The sequence below is a fragment of the Camelus ferus genome, chromosome 4 (genome assembly GCF_009834535.1).
Source record: "Camelus ferus isolate YT-003-E chromosome 4, BCGSAC_Cfer_1.0, whole genome shotgun sequence".
Classification (NCBI taxonomy): domain Eukaryota; kingdom Metazoa; phylum Chordata; class Mammalia; order Artiodactyla; family Camelidae; genus Camelus; species Camelus ferus.
This window is the reverse complement of record NC_045699.1, coordinates 46,683,049-46,707,620: the sequence shown is the minus strand read 5'-3', so window position 1 is coordinate 46,707,620 and position 24,572 is coordinate 46,683,049. Positions and strand designations below refer to the sequence as shown.

The 24,572-nt window shown below is 49.5% G+C and overlaps 1 protein-coding gene across 1 annotated transcript in view; it reads right to left on the bottom strand.

The window, feature by feature from the left end:
- The window catches only part of COL15A1 (collagen type XV alpha 1 chain), a 96,628-nt gene that overhangs the window by 13,680 nt on the left and 58,376 nt on the right, over positions 1–24,572 (bottom strand). Inside the window, 15 exon segments of the mRNA XM_032478063.1 lie at positions 1,927–1,972; positions 4,501–4,542; positions 4,670–4,738; positions 6,046–6,105; positions 6,206–6,259; positions 9,299–9,334; positions 9,443–9,511; positions 11,896–11,958; positions 13,846–13,881; positions 16,115–16,180; positions 17,450–17,533; positions 17,640–17,675; positions 18,477–18,545; positions 18,736–18,876; positions 19,295–19,330. Coding sequence (XP_032333954.1) covers positions 1,927–1,972; positions 4,501–4,542; positions 4,670–4,738; positions 6,046–6,105; positions 6,206–6,259; positions 9,299–9,334; positions 9,443–9,511; positions 11,896–11,958; positions 13,846–13,881; positions 16,115–16,180; positions 17,450–17,533; positions 17,640–17,675; positions 18,477–18,545; positions 18,736–18,876; positions 19,295–19,330 — 907 coding nt within the window.

The window sequence follows — 24,572 nt, the reverse complement described above, 5'->3', positions numbered from 1 at the left end:
AAAAGCTCTCAAGGAGACAGACACAGTGAGGCAGCATGAGGCAGGGCGGACTAAGTACTGCCCTCAAGGTACCAGAAGCACCATGGGAACCCGTCAGAGGCTACAGTTAACTCTTTCTCCGACAGCTTCACTCATGTGGCTTGAGACTCAACACCAAGTCAAGCTCCCCGTCCCATCTCACCTAGGCCTGTGCAGCACGGTGGTGTCAGGGGAGGAGAGGAATCTCCCAGGAGTGCTGCAGAGGATAACTAAGAATGCTAAGTATGCCACTTGCAAAGTTGGAAGGATGCCAACAGTGCAGTACTCCCCATAGGACTTGGGAGTAGCACCGTTTTTACAGAACTGGCCTCACTGCCGCCCTCCCTTCTCCCCCAACTCTTTATCTGGGAGAAGGACTCAGAGTGGGGCTCCTGGGAGTACAGAGTCTGGGAAGGGAAGCCATCCCCTTTCCCTACCTGGGTGAGTGGGTGGACACTAGATCTTTGAATTCCTGGTTCCTGAGAGAGATCAACCAACCAACATGTGCCTAGAGATGCAGTTCCCCAGCATGGGGGAAGGAACGTAAGCATCAGAGGCATGGGGGTCAGCGGAAGATGCAGTAGCACCTGGCAAGGCCTCGTGGATGCTGGGGGAGCTGCCAGAGCTGGGACCTGGACAGCCAGGCCTGAGGGGCCTCCACCCACCCACAGTGAGACCACAGACTGTGGTGAGGCCCAGAGGAGAGGACGGCGAGCTCACCACCCTCCATGTGGCTGCTCACCCCAGGGAGCAGGAAGAACGGCTCACAAGCAAGTAGGATGACAATGGGGGTCATGGAGTCTAGAAAGGTCTGTTCCCTCTCTCTCCCCTCAGAGGGACCCACAGGGAAGGGGAAACACTGGGGATCTGAGAGAGCAAGTCCAGCTCCACCCCCTCACCCTGAGGTCCACCTTGCACCAGGGGAAGGGAGAGTCTTACATTGGGTGGGGTCTGAGGGTGGAGTTTGGGGACAGCCCGGACATTGTAACTAAAAGTGACCCAAAAACTATGAAGCCACATACCATCAGGGACACCACCACCTGGCAGGCTGGGGGTGACACAGCCAAGCCAGAGGTCAGTACTGGGGGGAGAAAAGGCCTTTCCCTGTATAAACTGCCAGTGTTCAGACTTCTCAATCAAAGGGGCACACATGGTGTGACAGGGCGTGTGGGGATGGGGGACCAACATCACTGCTTACCTGCGGGCTCCTATCTCCTGGCCTATCCCCACCTGATGTGTGGTAGATCAGGCCGAGATCAGGCTGATGTTTACTGATCAGACACTCAGGGCCGGCGTGTCTCACACTGTACAGTGTGTACACCTCAGCAGGGAGCTTGTGAAAACGCAGCTTCTGACCCAGCGGGTCTGGGACATGGCCCGAGATTCTGCATTTCCAACAAGCTTCCCGGAGATGCTGATGCTGCTGGTCCAGGAACACTTTGAAGCCAAGGCCTTCTGAGCTCCCATGGCCTCCCCTGCATTAGCTCTTGGTATATTGCATAGTAACAACTTTTTAGCAGTTTAACCCAGCAGAATCTAAGGGCCTAGGTGGCAGGAAGAGCAGGGGATCCATGTGTCTCAGCCCAGAGAGCGGGCAGCACCAAGCGAGGAGACACTATCTGGGATATGTTATGCACAAACTAACACACGAGTGGGAAAGTGGAGTGCTTCCTGCTAGCTAGGAGGCTCAGCTAAGACATGTGGAACAGGCAGAGGGGAGACGCAACCAAACAGAGGTGCCCGGTCCTGCTTCCTTGGTTCAGCTAACACCCCTCCCACCACATGCAGACAGATCTTCCTGACCACCTAGTCTACACCCAGCACCAGGCAAGTGGAGACCACCTTCTGCAGAGCTGTGAGGCTCAGGAAACGTCCCAGAGAAACATAAGGGCAAGAGGACATGTGTACCATGAAAGGTGATGAGTTCTGAATTCCCGGGATGCGTGGTACCAACCTGGAGAGAGAGAGAAAGCCAAGGTCAAACACTGCAAACCCCGCTCTGGCATTTGCATGCCCAGGGAGCCACAGTCCCTGTCCCAGGGGGCCCGTGGCAGGAGGGGCGAGGTCATGGAGTCAGGCGTTCCCTGGGTGCTGGAGCCTCCTTTTGGCCCCCCTTTGGGAGCCCCCTGAGCTCCTCAGCATCCCTCAATGCAAGGCCTTCAGTTGGGGGTCCCAGCAAGTAGCTGAGCTGAGGTGAGACCTGCTGGCCAAACAACTCTGTGGAGGGAAAGCCCAAAGCTTTAAGATGACAAGCCATGGCAGTGTTGGCCTGGCCACACTCGAGCACTCTTGGCCTCCATCCTGATCGATCAGGATTGATACAAGTGAGAGGTCAAGCATTTGGGCAAGTGATGTACCCAAGCCACAAAGCTGGGCCAGCCATTAGCTTTGCTACTGCGTGTAATCAAAGACGAGCACACAGGAGTCAATGGTGGTAATAATTAATAAGTGGGGGTTATCATTAGATTTGGGGGTGATTCTGGACTTCCCATTAAGTGCAGGGGTCTGGAATCCAAGCTGTTCAAGATAAGGTTCCTTCGCAGTCCATCCCCAGATCCCTGCATTTCTTTTTTTTTCTTTATTAAAACAGGGCCACCTGCCACCCTGCTTTTAGTAATCCACCATCATCTCTTTCTCAGTTAATACGCAGAATCAAAATGACCCCTCTGACATCAGATCCTCCCATGTTTTGGGTGGAGGGTCACAAGCTGCTCCAGGGTCACCAAGAGAAGATGGGGAGAGGGGACAGGGATCTTCCAGGAAAGACATTTCTAAGTTAAGGATAAAGGCAGCAGTGCCAAGCTGATATCTTACAGCTATGCTGATAAAATTCCTCTACCTCAGGGTGAGCTGTAAATTAAGGTATCAGAAAGGGGCTGAAATTAGAAGGGGCTTGTGAAATACTGGATGTGAGAGGAAGTATTTTTGTTTCAAGTGTCAGATTTAGGGGCTGGTCAAGAAATGTCCACACCCCAGCTCGCACAGTGTCCAGCCAGGCAACGTGAAATCAAAACCCAAAATGCTCTCAGCTCATCTTTGGTTTCTTCTAAGTAGCTTCCTGAGCCCCAAAGGCCGCGGTCACTGCAAAGGGTCCTAGCACAGGTTGCAGTAATTGCAGTAGCATTTTTACAACAGTCTTGAGTTTTTCAAGTGCTGCCCTGTGGTTAGGTCATTTGAAGCCTGAAATCGTGTTTGCTGGGAGGGGCTTGGGGCACTAACTCATGGTGGGACCTTGCCTCTCTGGGCTGCAGTCTCCCCTTCTCCATGGTGGGAGGCAGCCATCTCCCTGGAGGGTCCCTCCAGCACTGACATTTTAGGTTTCCCTTCAGGCCACTGATGTAAACATGACCTGGGCAGCTGCTGTCCTCACGTAGTTCTGGGAGCCAGCAGGCCCCTTGATCACCTTACACAGGTGGGTCCTGTCCTCTGCCTTCCAGGCCAGAACTCCCAGGCTCTGGGCTGCAGACTTGGCTGTCTCAAAGTTTAGACATGGACAGATGTCTGGGCAAACACTCAGCCGAACTGCGTCATTTTAAAGCCTCTGACCCAAGCCCCATCACCACCCCTAACAGACATCAATTACGAACCCACTTCAAGGAATCTTTCTAAATTATAATTTGCAAGCTCCCGAGAATGGAGGGCCACGCCTGTCTAGTCCACCCCTGTGTTCCCAGGGCCTCACAGAGTACTTGGCACTTGGCAAGTCCTCAATAAATATTTGTCGAATGAATGGGAGAATGATTATGCACAATTCCGTGACTAATGCCTGTGCACGGGGAGAGACCCGCCCTCCCTGGGTTTCCACGGGAAAATAGGTCTCTAATATGGATGAGACCTCAGGGACAGTGCCACTGACTAGCTGGGCGACCAGGCACAGGCCTGACCCCCTTGGGGTCACGGTACCTGTACCTGCTGCCTGGTGGTCAGGGGACGTGTGTGACAGTCCCAGCTCCTTCAGTCACATGTCCTTAGGTCAGTGAGCTTGTCTGAGTCACAGTTTGTTTCCTCATTATAAAGGGGAGAGAAAGCCCCTCGTCTCAGGGTTGTGTGCTGTGCAGTAATACGGTAATTGAGAAAGGACAGTTACAGATTTTAGCCCACAGCTCCCAGTGCAAAGAGCACCGGTTGGAATTGCTTTTTCACACTCACCTGTATTTTAAGGGGTCTATTTCCCCCCTTTTTATATCACTCCAAGCATGAAGCTAACATGCTAACAGGAAGCTAACAAAAGACACCACTTTTGACTGCATTAAAAGAAACACTGTCAGAATGTGTGCCCTTAGAACACCCTGTGTGTTTCAGTACCGCGGTCTGCTATCTAGAAGCCTCAAGTCACTTAAGGGTCCATATGTAGGCGATAGAAGACATCAAAGAGGACACTGATGGATGGAAGGGGCTCAAGACAAAAATATCTTCTCTGAGTTGCTTTTTATGCCAAAGTCTGCTCTTTAAGGCAGTAACTCTTCAAATAAAGCTACTTACTAGAGTTTTGCAGTGTGGCCGGACTGGTATCGGAAAGATGGCCTGTGGGAAGTGAGAACAAGAGGAAAGGGAATCAGGACACCCGACGGATGCCAGCTTAGGCCACTCTGGGGCCATTCCCCGCTCCCCTGCGATGGTCCCTCCCTCTCCCTCCCCTCCCCCAACTTACTCCTTTGATGTTGATCACAGCTCCAGGTGGTCCTGGGGGGCCTGGAGGACCAGGTAAGCCAGGTGGGCCCTGAAGAGGGGAAAAAAAGGCCGCTCCTGAGTTCAGGTTGCTGTCAGCGCAGAGGCAGCTGCAGGACCCGTCCCCACGGTGTGGAGACATGACGAGGAAAGAGGGTCCTCTAAAGGCAGCTAACTCTTCCCACAGTAGGCACGTCGACATTCCCGGCCTCGCTGCATCGTCACAACGGCAGAGCAAGTATTACTGCTGTTTTACATGTGAAGATAACGAAGGCCAGAGCAGGGATGTGACCTGCTCAAGGCCACACAGCAAATCACTGCAGAACAGAGACTGGAAGCCAGATTCTGACTCCCAGAGCCGTGCTCAGCAGACATGGAGCCCACCACCTCCACTTGGCGCATCCCTTGCATGGATGGCAGAGTCACTTTCCAAGCCAGGTCAGCCTGGTCTTGACACTGTAATGTTTTCTTTCTCCACCCAGCCTGGAGCCCAAGCAACAGAAGGGGGTGGTAGTGAGGCTCTGACCGCAGGTGAGAGGCATTTAGCCGGCGCAGAAGCTCCATGTGATCACTCAAGTGGCGACATCAGCATCTGCTGCACCTGCGGCCCCAGCGGGCCTGGCAAGCATGAGTCAGTCCCCAGTGACTCCATACAGCTGCTTTTCTGGGCATACAAGGTGGAGACCGTGTGGTGCGAACAGAAGCAGCAACACACTTATAGCTGCATTGCAACTAGTTAATGGGGGACCTTCTAACTTCTACCGGCCCCAGTTTCCTTTTGTGTAAAACAAAGACCCCACAGAGTGTCTCTCAGGAGAGTTATTATCAAGACTCAGATCCTGTCCTCAAAAGCACTTTGTAGAGTGTCTGGTACACAGTAAGTGCTCAATAAACATTAGCTCCCTTTTTTCAGATGCTGGACCCTGCTGCTGATGTTCCAGTGTTTGATATCTTGTAAGGCCCTGCCTGAGCTGCTCACCTATCTTCAATATTCTCTCATGAATGCTTACCGAGGCCCAAACGATGTGTTGGGCCCGGGACTGAGTAATCAGGGAAGACGGGATATTACCCAAGTCAGAAGACCTGGGATTTGCAACCAGGCATCTTGAGGATGCCAGATTGTTCTCCCACCCTCCCTCTTGGGCTGGATGAGGAAGCCTATCTCCACTAAGGTGGATTTGGTGGTAGGGACCTCCTGAGAGCGAGCTGGAGGACACGGTTGGGTTGGAGGATCTTTGGAGGAAGATTACTGAGCATTCCGCCCATGAGCCCTGCTCACTGGACCTGGCACTTGCCCACCCCTCCTCTGGACACCAGCCTCTGGGCGGCGTGGGGCTGGGGTGCAGGTGTGGCACTCACCGGCATCATGACCCCTCGATCTCCTTTGGCACCTTTAAGGCCATTCAGTCCTGGGCGACCCTGAAACCCATGAGAGATGCCTTAGTAAACCCACTGCCCACAGGCCAGCCTGGCACACGTGTCCTCCCTCCCCTGCAGTCTGAGGAACCCTGACACCTACAGGTCGTCCAGGGAGGCCAAATTCTCCTTTGTGTCCTGGTGGTCCTTTGGGCCCCTGGAGGCAAAGCAAATACCAGATTAGAAAGAGAAAAATTCTGTATGATGTTACTTATGTCTGGAATCTAAAAAATCCAAACTTGTAAAACCAGAGAGTAAAATGGTAGTTACCAGGGGCAGGAGGGTAGGGGGAACAGGAGAGGTGTGGTTTAAGGTACGAATCTGCAACTAGTAGACAGCTGGGTTCTGGAGATCTAATGTACAGTATAGTGAATATGGACAACACTGTATAGGTAGCATATAATCATCAAACTCGCTAAGAGCCTAGATCTTATTTATTCCAACAACAAAAAGGAAATGATAATTATGAGATGTGAAAGAGCTATCTCTGTGACGGCAATCATAATACATAAATGTATCAAATCAACATGCCCATCTTAAATGTACACAATGCTGTATGTCATATGTATTTCAATTTAAAAAGAAAGAACAGAAATTCAAGGGCCAGGGTGATGGGGCATGTCCATCCAGCCTGTCTCTGTGGGCAGTGGTGACAATGAACCATGGATAGGACAACGGAGGGCAAGGAGCAGTCATGAAGTGTCCACCTACCTGGCTCCTCCCCCTCCCCCACATCTCTGCTCACACCTGGACCCACTTGCTCAGCCCCTCCTGCAGGCTCTACTCCGTCTCAGACTCTGGACCCAACCCTCTCAGCCAGTCAGGGCTAATGAAAGAATAAGAGGTCAGCTCGGGGCCTCAGCTCCCAGGTAGCCATGTGCAGGGCCAGCTCAGAACAAAGAACTTCACCCTAGGTCTTATGTCCCAGGACTCTCCATGTCCCCCGTTGGAATAATGCAGCCCTGCCTTGCCCCTCATGCCAGCCTGGCCAGATAACCTGCTCCAGGATTTGGTTCCTGCCTTGCTCCAGAGTCTTGGCCTGACACCCCACTTCTCCAGATGAGTCCCTAACCCATGGACCCCGTTGTGGTGCTAGCTTTCTGTGTCCACATGCTCCCACAGCTGCTGTTCCAACCACCTGCAGGAACCCTCCTGCCCTCCAGTGTCTGGGATGCAAACAGTGCACTACTTGTTCCCCGAACAAGCTCAGCCTCCAGTCTACACCCTCCCTTTCCTGTAGCTGGATCTGTCCTGTCTCCCAGGGGAACCACTGGTTTCAGCCTTGGGCCTGTCAAGTCCTTTCTTCCTGGTGCCATTAACACATATAACATACATAACATGCCCTGAAAAATGGCAAATAAAAACTGTTGAGATGGGCTCTCTATGTGAAGCACCCCACACAGGTTACTCTTAGGAAAAGAAAAGCACAGAGTTAACAGGGCAGAGGCCACACGGTGGTATGTACCAGTGCAGGGCTTCTCAATCAGTGTGCATAGGACTCACCTGGATCTTGTCAAAGTGCAGCTATAGTAGATCTAGGGTGGGGCCTAAGCTTGGCTTTAGCAGCAAGCTCCCAGGTGATGCCCATGATGCTGGTCCATGGGCCATGCTTTGAGTAAGGAGGTTCCACTGAATTTGTAAAGGAGTCGTAAGCTATACTGGCATGAGGGAAACGGACAGCCCATATGGTACTTTATGCAAATTAGAAGAAGGTGCCCCCTACTCTCCATGCTTGGCAAGCTATGCACAGCTGGGCTTTGGTGGGGAACGAATACCCTGGCTGTCTGCAGCAACCTGCTCCCCACCACTTCTAACAATGAGTATTTCCCACCATACTGGAGGTTAGTAAGTGGCTGACCACTGGTTAACACAAGACTCTCCCATGCTGCCTTAGCCTTCAGCTAGGGCCAGGGACATCTCTCCAGGGCATCCATTCTGCCTGACTTAAGAGACCAAAGGACTTAGATGATGCTTTGAAGATGTACCTTGGAGGTTATGGACCATTCGTCAAGGACACGTGCCTGTTAGATCAATGTGAGGTCCTTTCTCCCCAGGCCTGAGCTCCAGCTTTAAACAAACCCCATATTCAGACCCCAATGTACAATTCTCCAGCCTAAAATATTTCAGAAGAATGAAGGCGTTAACTGGAGGCAGTGAGGTTTGCAGGGAAAAACCTGGACACAGAGTCTGATAGGCTGGGTTCAAATCCCCACTGTGCCACTAACAAGCTATGCGGCAGTGGGCAAGTCACTTAACCTCTTTGACCTCAGTTTCCTGGTCTATAAAATGGAGGCTCTGACATTCACCTTTCTGGGTGGTAAAAGTGAAATGAGATGACCTGTGTTGAAGCATCAGTACAGTGTCTGACCCCCAGTGGAAGTTCTACAACTCAATCTTCTTTGTTCTTTGGGGAGAAATATATGACAGGGAAGTTTAGGACTCATTGGGGAGAGAGCTGGTAGCTTAAAAACTGTTTAGCAGCCCAAATGTGCTACAGATTCCTGGAGCAGTAAGGCAAGCAGGGCCCTATCATGCCACCTCGTACTCATTAATACCCCCACTTACAGATGGGAATACAGAAGCCCAGAGAGAGATGAGGACTTGTTCAGGAACCTTACAGCAAATGAACAGCAGATCCAGGACAAGAATCCAAAAAGCCCAGGTTCCCTGGAAATCTTTAGCTGGCAAGACCTGTAGTGTAACTGTGAGTGCTCACCACCGTCTGCTTCTCCTCGCCTTCCTGGACACACAGCTGAACCATCTTTCTGAGACCTTCCCCCAACCCTGCCACACCCTACCAGGCATCTGAGGTCGCGCCAGTAGAATGTGCCCCAAATGAAGTTCATCACCCTCCGTGGTCTCTTCCCCTCCCCAACCTGAGAGCTGGAGGCTGCCAGTGCAGCCATGAGTCCACAAGATGGCAGAGTCACAGGATACAAGCACCCTGGGTCCCTGAGTCACTGCTTGGAGGGGAGATGCCCAGCTGGGAACAACCACAGTGGATTTTGCAAGAGTGAGAACTAAGCCGCTGTTGCACTAGACCACTTCATTTAATTGCAGTTAGTCTACCCTGACACACGCACATTTGGCCACATCCTTTTTATTTTCATGACTGGAACAACTCAATCTAGTTGAGCCAAAGTATGATAAATGCTTCAAACCCCAGTCTGGACGCAGCTGAGAGACACTGGCTTACCATCGGTCCTGGGGCTCCGTGCGCTCCAGGTTCACCCTGAAACAGGGAGACATAGACTTGTCACTCAGAGAAATAGTCTGGAGCAGAAACAATGATGGGACTCTGAGGCAGAAGTGCGTCTTCAGGGTCTGGTGACATCATTACCTTTTTGCCCCTCAGCCTTTCCAGAGGAACATCCCCCGTCAGGATGGCACCTGGCTCTCCCTTCTCGCCCTGCAATTCAGAGAACCTTTCGATGAGGTCGGGCCTCCACCTTGCCTCCTTTTCCAGAGGCTCACTAGGGCCTCAAAGTCCCACCGCCATGATTTCTCTGGCCTCCATCCCGCCCCTCCAACCCCACTGCCCCAATGTAACCTTTAGCTAGAGTATTATTACAAAAGCCTCCTAAGTGACTAAATGTTCTCTGGACTGTTCCCTCCAGGCACCATCAGAGTTACTGTCTGAAAGCACAGGCCAGGGTCCTGCACGTACCCCCAGGGCTCCCGCTGCTGCCAGGTCAGCTCCCACTCTCCATCCTGCAGGAACCAGCCCAGCATGTGGCTCCCCTCTGGGAACCTCTGGTTCCAAATCTATTTGGTGGCTTGCTTTCCTAACAACTTGACTTGAGATCTGTTCCTACTCAGAATCCTGCTTCTTATTAAAACATCTGAATTTGGGAAAGACATGAGAGCATGAATAGTGGAGGCCTCTCTCAACACCAGGGCCTGAGTCTCCATGTGCTCCAAACTCCATGCTCCTGTGCAAACACTTACTTGATCAGGGAAAGTCATCTCAGTTGCTGGGAAATGGGGGAGATGTGGAGACCGGTGGCAGGGACACAGGATCCTGCCCCAAATCCTGTCCTCATCAGGGCCATCTACTAGCTCAGGAGGCTTCCGAGGAGGTATGCATCAGAAAAGGCCAGGGTGAGGGGCCACTCAAGGATTTGACCCCAAACTTCAATGCTGGCCCCTGGGGAGCCAGGCTGGACTACACGGAAGTCCCCCTTCAACAGAGCTGGAAGCAGCCAGGGCCGTGGTGCCAAAGCAAGCAGAGCAACCCCTCCTCTGTGTCTCCCTATGCCCACACCTGATATTCAGATCTTACCACTCCGCTGATGAGGAAGAGCGGTCCTGGGCACGCCAGCAGCAAGAAGAAGCAGGCACAGAAGCATTAGAGGCAGAGCGAGAGAAAGCGTGTTTGCTGCAAAGGTCGGAGCAGAACTGCCTGGGCGCCCATCCCAGTTTCCAGGATGGCAGAGGATTAGGGGTGGGGATGGCACGGGTCCTTTTAGACCCAGCCAACCTTGCCACATAGAAAATAGAGTGTTTAAAGCAAGAGCCACTCTTGCTTGACCAAGCCTCCTCCCAAGCCAGAGCTACCCGGGCCCTACACCATCTCCACAGGGCCGTGGCAGCAAAAAGCATCTCAAGACATTGCCCCATGTAGTGTCAAACTTAGACCCTTCACCCAGCACGCTGAACCTACCACCCGCTGGAACTGTGGCCCAACCAACACTGGAGTGTCTCTCCTTTGGGGGGCTAGTATGGAAAGGGGAGGGGAGGAAGGAAAGCAAGCAGCCTAACACCCCCTCCTCTTAGAGACACACCCACCCTCCCTGACCTCAAGGCAGGCTCAGGGGTTGCTCCCACTGGCTTTGTACAGACCCCCATTACAGCAGTGGCCATGCTCCCTGCTGGCTCTCTGCATGTCTCCCCAGTGCCCAGTACAGGAAACTTAGGGAATGGACGTGAGTTGGATGAGTATATAAGTCGATAGATGAATAAATGAATGAATAAATCCAATCCAGAGGCTCTGCAGTCTGTTTATGGATGTCACTGTCCCCTTATCTACAAAAACCAACTGGGACGTTAATTCTAAGAGGAAAACGTGGAAGGGTACAAAGGTCAGGTCAGTGCCTTTGGAATTCTCAGGAAGTGCTCTGCATTCTGAATATTTATTCCAAAGATCCTGGACCAAGTCTGCCATTCAACTGCAGAATGCCCCGACTTCTTATAATAATAATAACAACAATAATAATAATAATTTAATAACATAATAATTTCTAAACATTAGCATTCATTATACTCATTACTTATACATTCTTTCACCCAACAAATGTTCTGAGTGTCATTTGTGCACCCGGCTCAGTGCTAAGGAGCTACAGTAAAGGAAGTGGACGCAGCCGCCCTCAGGGAGGGCACACTGTCATGGAAGGGCCCCGCAGGTGGCGAGACAAAGCACAGCACATGTGGGAACAGCATTCAGGGAGGGTTGATTGAGTTCCCTTTCCAAATGATGATGAAAATCTATTTCTCTACCCACCCCACCTTCACCCGGAGGAACCCTGAGGTCATGAAAGTGCACAGCTGGGGAGTGACTGCTACCAGACAGAGAGGTTCTTTGGGCATGTTCTAGAATTCGATAGTGGTGATGGCTGCACAACTTCATGAATATACTAAAAATCACTGAATTTCACAATTTAAAACGATGGATTTTATGACATGTATGTGAATTATAGATCAAATTAAAAAAAAATGATAGCTACTCTCAGCCCATTTGAAATATTTAGCAAATTCAAGGGCACGATCCCACCCAGATACCCAGGCCCCTCTTACCTGTTCTCCTTTTAGTCCCGGAAATCCAGGCACACCAGTGTCACCTTTTGGTCCTCTGGGACCCTGGAAGGAATCATTTGAGGATATTTAGTTGTTTGCTAATATTAAAATGCTTTAACCAAATGGAGTGTTTTTTTTCCCCCCAAAACTAGAAGACTTTGCAATTCCCCTGGCAGGTGGAAGTCACAATCAGTCATAATGTTTTCCTGATTTCAAGTGGTCTAGAAATTGTAATCTGGTGGAAAGAAGACAGAGTCGAGTATTAGGAGGCCCGGAGGCCACATTCCTCTCTGCCCTGTGGTTTCCTCCAACTGGCACCACTGAAACAGCCTGGTCCTGCTGCCTCTGCTCACCCATAGGTCCTCAGGGCCATCCTACAGCTGCCTCCCTTATCATTCACCCTCCATGACTCCCAATCCCTCCCTGGCTCCCCACTACTTATGGGATGGGAACCAAATCCCCTAGCCTGACACCCAAACGGACCCCAGCCTGCCTCAGGACCTCTTTTTCCACTCCCCTCCCTCCCCCGGGGGGCGGGGGCGAGCCTTTCCCTTCAGCATTCCTGCAACCCATCCCCACCCACCGCTGCCTCTGCACTTCTGCTCATGTCATCCCCTCTGCAGAACAGGTCTGCACACCCGGTCAGAGGGGACCTCGTCTCAACTCCAACAGGCACTTAGTATCTGTGACAGTGATTCACACAGCCAGACATCTGCTCCAAAAAAGGGTCTCAACACTTTATTGCTATCTAGCTCTCACATGTCCCTATCTTCTGGGTTAACGCAATGGCCTTCAAATATTTGTTATTCTTTTTTTAGCTATGAAACTCTTTTCATTCTTTTTTTAAGTAAAATCTTACACAAAAGCCCAATGTATAAACCAGGTCAAACAGAGCCTCGTCAGTGGTCTGGATCCTGCTTATTCGGCCCCCTCCTTACTGTTAAAGTGGCCCTGAAGGCTCTTCTGAGGAGCCTGGGGCTCCCTTGGGAACACAGAACCACTCACTTACAGGAAAATGCACCTCAACATGGCCTGGTCTGGGTACAGCCAAGCTGGGGCTGGAGCTCAGAGCCCCGGCTTTTTCTTCTCCTAACTAAGATGGCTTCTCCATGGCTGCCACCTTCCTCCTCCGTTTTTAATGTCTAGTTTCTGTGTAGTTTTAGTGTCAAAACAGGATATACTCTTTTCAGAAAGTGCAAAAGTTCAGAAAAGTATTAAAAAATTGAAAAAAATTACTTTTAATTCCCCCATCAAGGACAAATTTCTGTGTGTTTTTGATAAATTTCCTTCATTTATCCTAGGCATTAGGCCTCTGAGAGATGCAATGTCTCAGAGAAACTGCAGATTTCACTCTGGAGCCTTGGGCTTCAGCACAGGTTCAACCTTTTAGACAAAACTGATCATTTTCCACACAGAAATGCATTTTCACCTTCCAAGGTGGAAGCCCCATAGTGTGACTACACACAGATTATTAATTATTGGACTTCCAGGCTATGATTCCCTTCTCTCCATCTTCCATTGCCACCAAGTCTCTAGGAACTTTATCTAATTGGGCTGTATCTACTTGAAATGCTTGACTCAGCCACTCGCATTCACTGGAAGCCAAACACTGGCTTCCACTGTGGCTTCAGCTGGCCCTGGGCTAGAAAGAGATGAGCAAGACCCGACCCTCTGCAAGCTGGTCACAGTACAGTCGAGGAAAAAAGGATAAGGGCAGAAGTAACTGTTACTCAAGGCAGAAAAGAATGACAGCAGAGGTGAAAGGAAAGCCCTGTGGGACTCCGAGGAGGGAAGCATCACTCCAGATGGGGGAATGAGGAAAGGCTACTACATGAGCAAGACAGTGCTAGAGCTCAGTTGTGGAGATGGAGAGGAACAGCATTCCAGGCAGAAGGAACAGAATGCACACAGCCACAGGGCACAGAGGAAGATGGCTATTGCGGTACTTACTGGAAATCCTGGCAGCCCAGGCATGCCCTCAGGGCCCTGTGACACAGCAAAGAGAAAGCAGGTGGGTCATGAGCTGCATTTTCCAATCAGCAAGAACACCACACCTCAGGGGCCCACTCCCTCCAGGACCACAAAGTGGGGCTCATGATCCATTTTGCAGGGGAGAATGCCGAGATCCAGGAGGGAAGGAACCATGCAGTCCTGCAGTCCCACAACTAGTTAGCACAGAGCCAGAAACCGTGCCCAGGAGCCTGGAGATCCCCCTCTCCCGAGCCAGGACTCTCGGCACTTTTAAGTCCAAGCCTTCTCCTCCATGAAATCGCTCAGCATCTGAAACCTCTGGGGGAATGAATGAAACACTCGATCTCAACAAATAGTCTCAGAAAACCAGTTCCCTACGCTTAGAGGAGTGGGCCCAAAAGGTGGGCTGGGGTGTTTGGGGGTGGAAGTGGGGGCACTTGGTGAGACTCAGTTCTTTTCCCTCAGTAAGAGCACATGGGGCCAGGACTCTTCTTTCTGCAAGCCCAGATACCCACATACCTATTAAAGCATTAGAGTTTTATGACTATATATACAGAAAGAGATAACTGGATGACAAGTTTCTCAATATATTGCCAGTCATCCCTCAGAATCTGAGGGATATTGGTTCCAGGACCTCCACGGGTACCAAAATCTGCAGATGCTCAAGTTGTTTTTATATAAAATGGCATAATGGTTGCACATAGCCTACATACATCCTCTGTATAATTTAAATCATCTCTCGATTACTTATAATACCTAATATAATGTAGATGCTATATAAAGAGTTGCCAGCATGTGACAAATCCAAGTTTGGCTTAAAATTTTTTTTCAATATTTCCTATCCAAGGCTGGTTAAATCTGTGGACACAGAACCCATGGATACAAACGGCTGATATATACAGATAGTGTATATCTAGGAAAGCATAAGGGTCAGGTGGGAGGGAACTACCGCTGAGTAGGAAAATCAATCCTCCATTAGGGATGAAGGGGAACCTTGAGGGCCTGGATTTGCCAAAGAGGAGGGCAGGGAGTTGGGAAAGAAGGAGGATTCTTGGGTGGGGAAGAGGGAGAGGGGTGGGGGCAGACAAGGCCCAAGGGCTCTTCAAATGGAGACACCGATCCTCACATTTTAGGCTATCTGTGTTTTGCTTTAGAATCAACCCACCTAACACCCTAAGCCTCCAATAGTTTGGGGAAGACCAAGAGGCTCTGTGAAATGACTTTTGCTTGTTTGTTTTAGGGCTTGACTATTTGGGTGTTTTGAGTGATTTTAATAGAAATCCCCTACATCCCCCCTGGATGTAGCACAGAAGAGACAGTGAAACGACCCAGCAAGAGAGGCCACTCAGCAGGAGATATCAGCTCTAAAAGGACCTCCCAGATATTTGCAGAAGCCTTGGGGAGGGCACTGAATTCTCCCCAGGATATGGATGGCGGGGGTTCAGGCCACACTGGGGACTGCAGGGGCAGCGGCCCCAGCAGACATCTGGTTTGCACAGCTGTGGAAGTAGAAGTCTCAATCTCCATGTCAGCTTACACAGAGTGCCACAGTTTGCAAAGCAGTTTCACACCCGTCACCTTTTATAAGCCACCACAAAAGCTGGTGATGTGTTATCAGAGAAGAGGATCAGAAGCTCAGAGTGGTGTGTAGCAGAGATGGCGGTGGAGGCCTAAGGTCAGAGCTCTTTTCTCTCTCCCCACCTGTCAACAGATGTAGAAGATGCAATGGGGGTTCACTGCACAGGCTGCAGGAGGAGGCTTCCTTCCATGGACTGACTCTGGGGACTTGCAGAAATAAGGTAGCTTCTTTGTGTGTTCCTGATCTCTACATGGGGCCAGAGAGACTGAAACCAGTCACATTTCCTCCTCATGCACCAGTTTACCCATTAGCACAAGGATAGGTCTCTCTAGGCTCCTCCCATTCTGGGAAATGAGATCATGTAAATTAAAGCAGACCCAAAGCACCATACAGACATCAATCAATTTGTTACCTATAATTCTACGATTTCCATTACACATATTTCTGATGCATGAGAGTGGAAGCTGCCACTGCACTGGACAAATCTCCCTGCACAACCCAATTAATGTGATAGCAACTTCTCAGGAATGCAAAGTTCTCTTCCATTCTACTTTGACTGCACTCTAGCTCTGTGCTTTAGGAGCACAAAGGATTCCAAACCAACCCAACCTAGTTTCAACGGGGGCGTCTGGGCAGGAACCTCACTCTAGGGCAGCGGTGGATACACACCGGAGGCCCGACCAGCTCGGGAATGTCCGAGAGATTCATGAATCCATGCGTGATGTTGACCAAAGACTGAAAAGAGAAAAAAAATTTGATGGTGAGACAGAAGGTGGCCTGTGTTCCTCCTTGTTCCTGGCAGTGAGGCTGTACCTGAAGCACCTGCATGGCAGACAAAGGCAGACACAGGCAGACACTGGTAAGACCCCAACTCACTTCCAACACACCCTCCCACTCCTCGTACCATAACCCCAAGCCGCCTTACCACTGTCCTCTTTCAATTAGTCTTAAAATTGCACAATACATTAATGCCTTCTTTCTTTTACAATTCTAAAGATACATTTATATATTTAAAATATACGTGCCAACAGAAAAGTGTGGTTGGGGTGTGTGTGTGTTTGTCCACATGGTTATTTTATACCCATGACATCAGGTTGCATGTATTAATCTTCACCTTGCTTTTTTCACTCAATCATACAGCATGTAGGTCCACGTAGAATTTTTGGATACGAACATTTTTAGTTCTAACAGATTGCTGTCAAGGGGCTGTACCATTTATATTTCCAACAAAGCATATGAGATTATCTCTTTCAACACACTTTTACCTACACTTGCTATTTTTTAGTCATACTTAAAAGAAAAAACACTAATCATTGTTTTTTCCAGTTATTTGGGACTTTTTGTCTGGTAGATGTCATCTACCAGCATGACATCATTTCTCTCAGAAGGGCCACAATTTTTCGACTATCATCAACAATGTGATGTTCTAATATTCAGTGGACTGTGATCTGGTCCCAGCCCATAACCCAGTCTGCTCTACAAATTTCCATTACTCTCCACCCAACCTGGGGTCCGACAGCTCGCTGTGCCTTGGACACACCCATGTTTTTCTATTCTGTGCTTCGGCTCAGAGTCCTGACCGTCTGAATCCTGGAAGTCCTGTCATCCAGGCTTACTTGGTAAAATCCTTCTTAGCTTTCAAGTTCCTGCTCAAAGACACTTCTTCCAGAAAGTCTTCCTTGATTTCCCATATCCTAAACCATCTTTCCTCCCTGTTTCCCCCACTTATATTCCTTGCTTCTTGGTTACAGTTCTGTTAACACTCATTCTCCTGACTGCAAATGCTGTCAACCAGAAGAGAGAAGCGTTATGTGAGACAATAGTGTACTGGGTAGGAACAGACAGGTGGGCCATGCTGGGAGGTGAAAACTCTGATGCTTGATGCCAGCTACATGCCTTCTACATCACCAGCAGCCCTGCAGGCACTGGAGTTGTGGACAACTTTCTCTCCCCTTTAGCAAAGGCAGAAGACACACGGCCACACTCTGACATGGTGATACTCACACTAGACAAGACCTCGATGTGCCCTGGTGGCCCCCTGGGACCAGGGGGTCCTACAATGCTGGCTCCATCCATCCCTCTGTCGCCCTGGATACAGCAGTGAGAATGGGGAAAAAAATTCACTGTATGTGATAATGCTTCTAGAACCAGGCCGGGAATTTTTCTCACCCCCTCCTCAGATTTATAACCTCACCTTAGGTCCCTGGTCTCCTTTTTCTCCTTTGGGACCCTGGTAAAACAAACAATCAAGTAAGTATGCTTTGGGTTTTTTCTATTCACTTGGCTCACTCTCCATCTATCCTCCCATCTTACCATTTCTCCCTAAGCTCCCCCAAGGATTTTGTCTCAGATAATGGGAGCAAAAGATGAGGGGCAACTTCCCCTTCCAGAGTCAGAAGGGGACAGAACATCCCAGAGAGAGTGAGAGGACCAGAGGCCCTCTCCCAGCGTAGGATGAGTGCCCCTCTTAACCTCGAACCTCAGAGCCCTCTGCTTCTGGGGAATGGGGGAAGGTCTTTCTACTCAATCGTGGAGGGGGCTGTGCTGCTTCCCTCTGTGAGGCTCTGCTCCTCCTGGACTGGTGTGCTCAGCTCTAGGTACCACTTGACAAAGATAGTGAGATCCTGGGGTTTGGTCCTCTTGAGACCAGTTAGCAGAGCAGAAGATGGACCACACCTCCCCGGGGCTGGATGCAACGGGAAGGGACACCTGTCAGGAGGACAGGGCTTTGAAATGGGGCAGTGTGAGTCCTGAATGGGGCAACAGGAAGAAAGCAATGAAGCAGAGATGCTTGATGGCACAGGATTGGAGAGGGAGGGATATGAAGATGGTTTTCAAGTTTTCCCACAAGATGTTTTGTGCAAAACCTCTGTGCTGCTCCTCAAAGAAGCAAGCTGTAAAAAGCAATGGCCTCCCACTGCAAGGCTGGAAGCTGGAAGCACAGAGAGGGTGAATTATTGAGAATCGCAGAGCCAGGATGGCACCCCTCAGCTTCCTCAATCCAGATGACAGTCCTCAAAAGTCAACGTACACTTGAAGCCGTTGATCCAGAGATTCTGGGTTCATGCAACAGCCTGATGCTTCCAGAGCCTTCAGTATCCTAGGGAAGGAAGAAGAATGAGGATTTCAGATCCGATTCAGATCCTACTTGTGCTGGGTGTGGTGCTGGGAGCTGGGGCTCAGTAAGGAAACAGCACCACCTTGGCCCTCAGACCCGCGTTCAGTTAGCTGGTCTTTCCAGGAATCCTTGGAGCACGTTGCTTTTTAATCACAGAAAGGGGGAAAAGTACCTCAAATCCAAGTCCCGTTGCACATCCAGGGCCTGGGGGCCCAGGGGGTCCAGGAGGCCCTGGGGGTCCCCTGACCCCAGGAGTGCCAACTTGTCCGTTTTTCCCAGGGGGTCCTGGTAAGCCTCTGTTGCCGGGATCACCCTGTAAGAAAGAGGACAGGCTGATTCTCCAGCCCTGGGTTCACTCATGGAAGGAATAACTTTCATGCCTGAGTCAGAAAAAGCATTCTTTGAACTATTAGTTGGATGGATTCTCTGATGCGTGCTGCTTAATTGTACAGAGACAGCGGTCTTGCCAAGTGATGTTTCACTTGGAGATAAGCTGACGGCGCTCACTGAATGCACTTGGGTGGAGTGGGTGAGAAAGGAGAAAACTTGGCAGCTTATTGACTCCCCTCCAGCTCCAGCTGCTCTGCCTTCCCCAAGCAGTTCCTTCCAGATGTGCTTCTCTCTACTTCACGACACTGATACGTTCAGTACCCCAGCCCAACAGTCCAACTGTACTAAACCCAGAGAGAGGGGAGGAAGGAGGAGAAAGTCTTTTCTTTGTCTTGTTTTACCTTTTCACCAACTGAGCCATTAGGTCCTCTTTCTCCCTGAAAAAAGAAAGGGAGGCAATGAATATATATTCCATTAGGTATGTTCAGAAGAAAATGCAGAATTATAGACTTTCAAGGAACAGGACATTAAAATGGGACCCTTCCTGCTTAGTTCTGGCTGGTGTCTCAAAGCTGAGCCACTACGGTAGATGTCAATTTGCTTGGCAGGTCAGGCTGAAAGTTTGTGAAACCCATTGTTCAACTATTAGCTCATTATCTACTTCAAGAGTGAAAAAGAGAAGTTGCAGATTAACCGGGGAGAGATTGTAGAGGAAGAATTCCCTTGGAGTGTTGCCAGGGTACCAGACAGGCCATCTCCCCATCCTCCTGTGGATGGAAGTAAAGGGGTGTGTCCCCTCCTTGAAGCCCAGGGAACAGACTTCAAGAACTCAGTATGTATTCTGGGGGCTTTTGGAGATATGTGGAATGATGGCTGTCTCTCATCTGGAAAATTCTAAAGACTGAAAGCTGGCTGGAGCAGCCCCAGAATGGGGTGGAGGGGTATTGCTCTAAAACAGGTTGTATGTCCACCCCCAATGTGGGCCACTGTACAGGTTTCCCTTGGGGTTAGATGTGGATCCCACAGAAAGGAGCCAGCTGCGAGCTCAGAGCAAAGAGGAGGACCCCTGGGGGCTGATGGTCAGGGGTGGTCACCCACAGCAGACACTGCCCTACATGCAGTTGGGGGCCCCAGGTGGAGAATCTCCAAGGAAACCACAGAAGCACCCATAAGAGAAGGAGCCAGCAATCGCACGGCCACAAAGAAGGCCCTGATACCACGATACACCTGCCACCTAAGGCGGTGCCTTCTCCCAAACCCTTCTTTCCCTGAGCCAGATTCCCCTTCCTACAGCAAATCCATAGAAATGATGGTGGACAGTTCCAAAACAGTCATGCTCAAACAAAAGATGGTGAGTGACACTGAACCTGAATCAGTGAGGAATGCCAAAGGGAAAGCCTGGGAAGTTGAAGCCAGAGGCTTCAGTTGTGGAGAGAAATTAGGCAAAGGGGTGGTTGAAACCAGGAGCAGGTGTGGCTCTGACAGGGATATAGGTGGAGTTTTGGAGCTGAACAGCCATGGAGCCCTGCCCATCTCCCATTACCTTCCACTCCGAGTACAAGAGCGAAAGATGGGGCAGAGGCCCAGGTGGCTGACCCTGGGAGGTCCAGGCAGGGGCACCCCAAACTAAGCTCAGCTGTTGACATGCCCTGCCTGACAGCACATCCTACTCCTCCCATCCTCTTCCTCAAACCTGCACGTCTCAGGAGCAGCTACTGCCCCACCCCCAGTAATCTGCACAAACAGAAGCAGAAAACAGATGAAAGAGGGAGAGATTCCAATTTCAAAAGCAAACACACAAGCAAGGAACACTACACATCTGAGGAAAGGCAATGCTCCAAAAGAGAAACAACGCCAACAGTGGAGTGCACGTACGCCCAAGGAAGCTGTGAAGAACACGAGCCAGTCAGGACTCTAATACTCCATGTTCTCAGGGAGAAAAGGGAGCATATAACAGCCTTGAAACAAGGACAAACTATTATGAAATAAGAACAGTGGTTACAGAAGAGAATCAATTAGAGAGCTTAGAGATAAAAATAAATAACTGTTGAGAGGAGGTCTTCTGCTGAAGGGCTGGATCACAGAAAAGACACATCTGAAGAGGGAATTACCGAATTGGGCTACAGATGCCCCGGATATTATGGACGATGGGAGAAGAAGGGGCGCCTGGAGAAGGAAGTCGTGGTGGCTGGGCCCCGTTGCTGGCCTGACCTGGGAGAAACTTCCACCCAGGGTAGAAACAAAAAGAAGTAGGTTCCAGCTTTGCTGCTCAATCCAGAGGCTACAAGCTGCTGTGTCTGCTCTCCTTGGGTGTGATCAACCACACCATCATCTGCTGCCTGTTGCAATCTGTCCCTGAAGGAAGTGCCAACCTTATGCATTTATTCCAGTAAAAAGTCAAATCGTGGTCAGGGATGTTGTGAAACAGAACTTAAATTAGCCTCATCTCTTGACTTCTCTACTCTACCCTCTGAAAATCTTATTATTGTGTTGTTGACTCTATTCAAGAAAAATATGTTTGTAAGTGAAAAACTCTATCTTTTCAACTGCCTTTCCAACTCTTTTCAAATCAAGAGTACATCTTGAAGCAGTTTCCAAGGAAATTCTAGAAGATATCCTGGACCTTGATTTAATCTGTCTCAGAAACAGATGATTTTGTCCAGTTTGTACCTGTGAAGAGATAGTATTTGGACCCGTTCCATTGGCTCACAGATTTGGTAGCCACCATTTTGGAATGTGAGCAGAAAAGCTCAGGGATGGAAGGACTCATGTTACTGGGCTGTACGTGAACAGGCAGACTGAAAAGTGGTGGCTCCAGTGAAAAGAGTCAGCAAAGACCCGGTAGCCAAAATGATGGTGGTAGACCTGTACTTCATTCCCCAGTGCGGGAACTATGTGGTGACACTATGCACCATGCTGGAATCCCAACCAGCAGAGCTGCAAGTGTGGTTTTGATGCTGAAGTATGGAGAGACCAGTTCTACAGCCAAAACACAGAAAGAGCCGCTTGTTGTAAATTCACCGTTTAGAAGTCACCGGAAATTCCAGCTCATTATGGTAACTGGATTTGCTAAGAACAATGGTACACTTCATCATCACACAACATCAAAAAAACCTAATGAATACCCGGATATATATATATATTTTCTGTTGTGGTAGCTGAGATGGCACAATTTACTGCCTTGGGGATGTCTGCTGGTTTTGCTCATGGTGTTTGTTACACTAATAACTTCAACAATGTTTTACAATTACAACTGACTATGGTATATTTGGTTTTACGGAGGTTTATAATCCAGATTTTGTACCAAACACATCTGGTGATGAAAGAAGATATAAACTAGGAAATCAGGCCAATATTGGAGAGTTTAATTGAAACAAGTTGTTATAAGCTCTAAACCTATTTCTGGATCCTAGTTAACAGCAGTTTACCACTCAGGTAGTTGTAGGGGCAGGGAGGCAGGTACCATGTTCATTAGTATACAAGATTCAAAGAATTGCTTAAAGCCAAATTGGGATTACTTGGAGAAAGGGAAGGAGATGATGATTGACTTGCATTTCTCTGACATCTCATGGAGAAGCTGGTTTTACAATGCCAAACAATGACATTTCAGCTGTTCAATGAGATTACTCACAGCCAGTTCCTGGGAGCTTAACATTCCTCAGCCATTCTGGGCCCTGAAGAAAATTTCAAAGCACAAACTATTTTCTGCATGGGTGTCCCAGCACCTTTTGAGACTGAAGAGTAACATGAAAGAGTTAGATGGTGAAAGAACGAAAAAAATGACAACGATTTAGTCCTTGATCTGTGCTGAAGAACTGGATGGTAGAATCTGCAGGGCAAAAGTAGAAAGGAATTTTTCAGAGGTTCATTTCTAGCAAGGTCTTCAGCATCCTTTGCAGAAGCATTCTACAGATGAGAAAGCAGGCTATTCTTTGCCTACCCTGTCACTGGCTAAAGTTCTCAGAGAAGTTGCTCATCTTAATTTGGGGAAAATAAATTAAGGAATATTTCTATCATCAAACTCAACACAGAATCTCTTTGATAAATTCTTAATGACATCGCACTTTGATGACAACCCCACATTTGAAAATGATTATATATAAAGATATTTTTTTCCATCCACATAAACTGGATCTTATTCTTTGGGGAAAATATGTGCCCTGCAGATGAGAAGAGGCTGATGTCCTGGTGGCATGAGGCACAACCTCCCTGCAAGTGTCCATGCAATGGAGGAAGGCACTGCTGGGCAGGAAATGAGTCCCATGTCACTGGAGGTGTGAAGAAGAGATTGTGGGAGAGAGTCAAGGATCAAATGCATCATTGAATTTTATGTTGTGTGACATCCATGAGATTATTCATTTTCTTCAGCACGTTTTTGTCATGATTTCACATCCAGATTTTCCTTCTTGGTTTTTTTGAGGGCTGGTGGGTAAATGTCATATGCAAGGTTTCTTTCCAGCTCTCCAGATGCAGTTTCCAAGTCCTTCTAGGGTCTGCTTTTCCTTGACCAGAAAACATCATATACACACAGGGCAACATATCACACCAAAGTTCAGGGGGGAAAATGTGATTTATCTCCCACAATTATCCTGGGCAAGCATGCTGCCCTCCTCACGACTGAGTCTCTGAGCAGCTGCGGAGTGCGCCTGAGCGGGTGTTAGTGTGCCAGTGTGGGTGTGGGTACTTGCATGGCCCGAGACGGGTGTGTGTAAGTGCGGTGGAGGGGGAATCACGTAATGTGATGTTTCCTGCCAATTTTAGTTTCTTATGAAAAAGTTAGTATATATGAGTCCTATAAAGCTCGACAATAGTTTCTTCTTTTCCTGAGAAATGAGCTTTCCACGAAAATCGAGCTGCAGTTTCAATTATAATAAACACACTTGAGAGCTGATGGGAAATGGAAATTCAGTTCAGTGATGATGGCAGTGTCTAGGGAGTCAGTATTTTCCACAACTTCGTCCAGGTGGGGTACACAGAAGGCCTCCACTCCCTCTCCCAGCTGGGATGGACCCCCCTCCTCTGAGCTCCAGTAAAGCTCATGACTGCATCTCTAGAAGGAAGCTCACTTTATCTTTATTGCCCGTCTTTGCAGGACACAGCTTATCTCATCAACCAGGCTGGGAGCACGGCACCCCCACAGCACCACGTGGGCTTAGCAGACAGAAGACGAGGAGGGCTTACAGAGAATGAAGACACTGAAGGCCTCCGATACTCCAGGAGTGGAGGATTAAAGTGGCACCTGAAGGAAGTTTCATTCATTCATCAGACACTTACAGAGGCCTGTGATGGGTCCTGAGGACACACTGACAGTACCAGTGCTCCGCTTGTCAGGGTGGGGGTGGGGAGCAGAGCTAACAGCCTTAGCATCCCTGGCTAAGAGGGGTCCCAGCAGAATCAATCCTGTGCTAATGGGAAGTGGAGGAGGGAGGGGTGCTTTCTGCTCATAAGGGTCCAGGAGCGCTTCCCAGACGATATATCTGAGCTGGGCCTCGGAGGATGAGGAAAGAGAAAGGACATCCTAGACAGAGAGGAAACCATGTGCAGAGGCCAGGAGGTTGTGCAAGAAGAGTGTGCCTGAAGCCTTTCAGTAGGACTGGCTGGCTGGCCCGAGGCCACGGGAAGAAGCAGCGGGAGGTGGAGCTGAAAATGTAGGCTGGAAGGGCCTCGAAGGTCTGCACA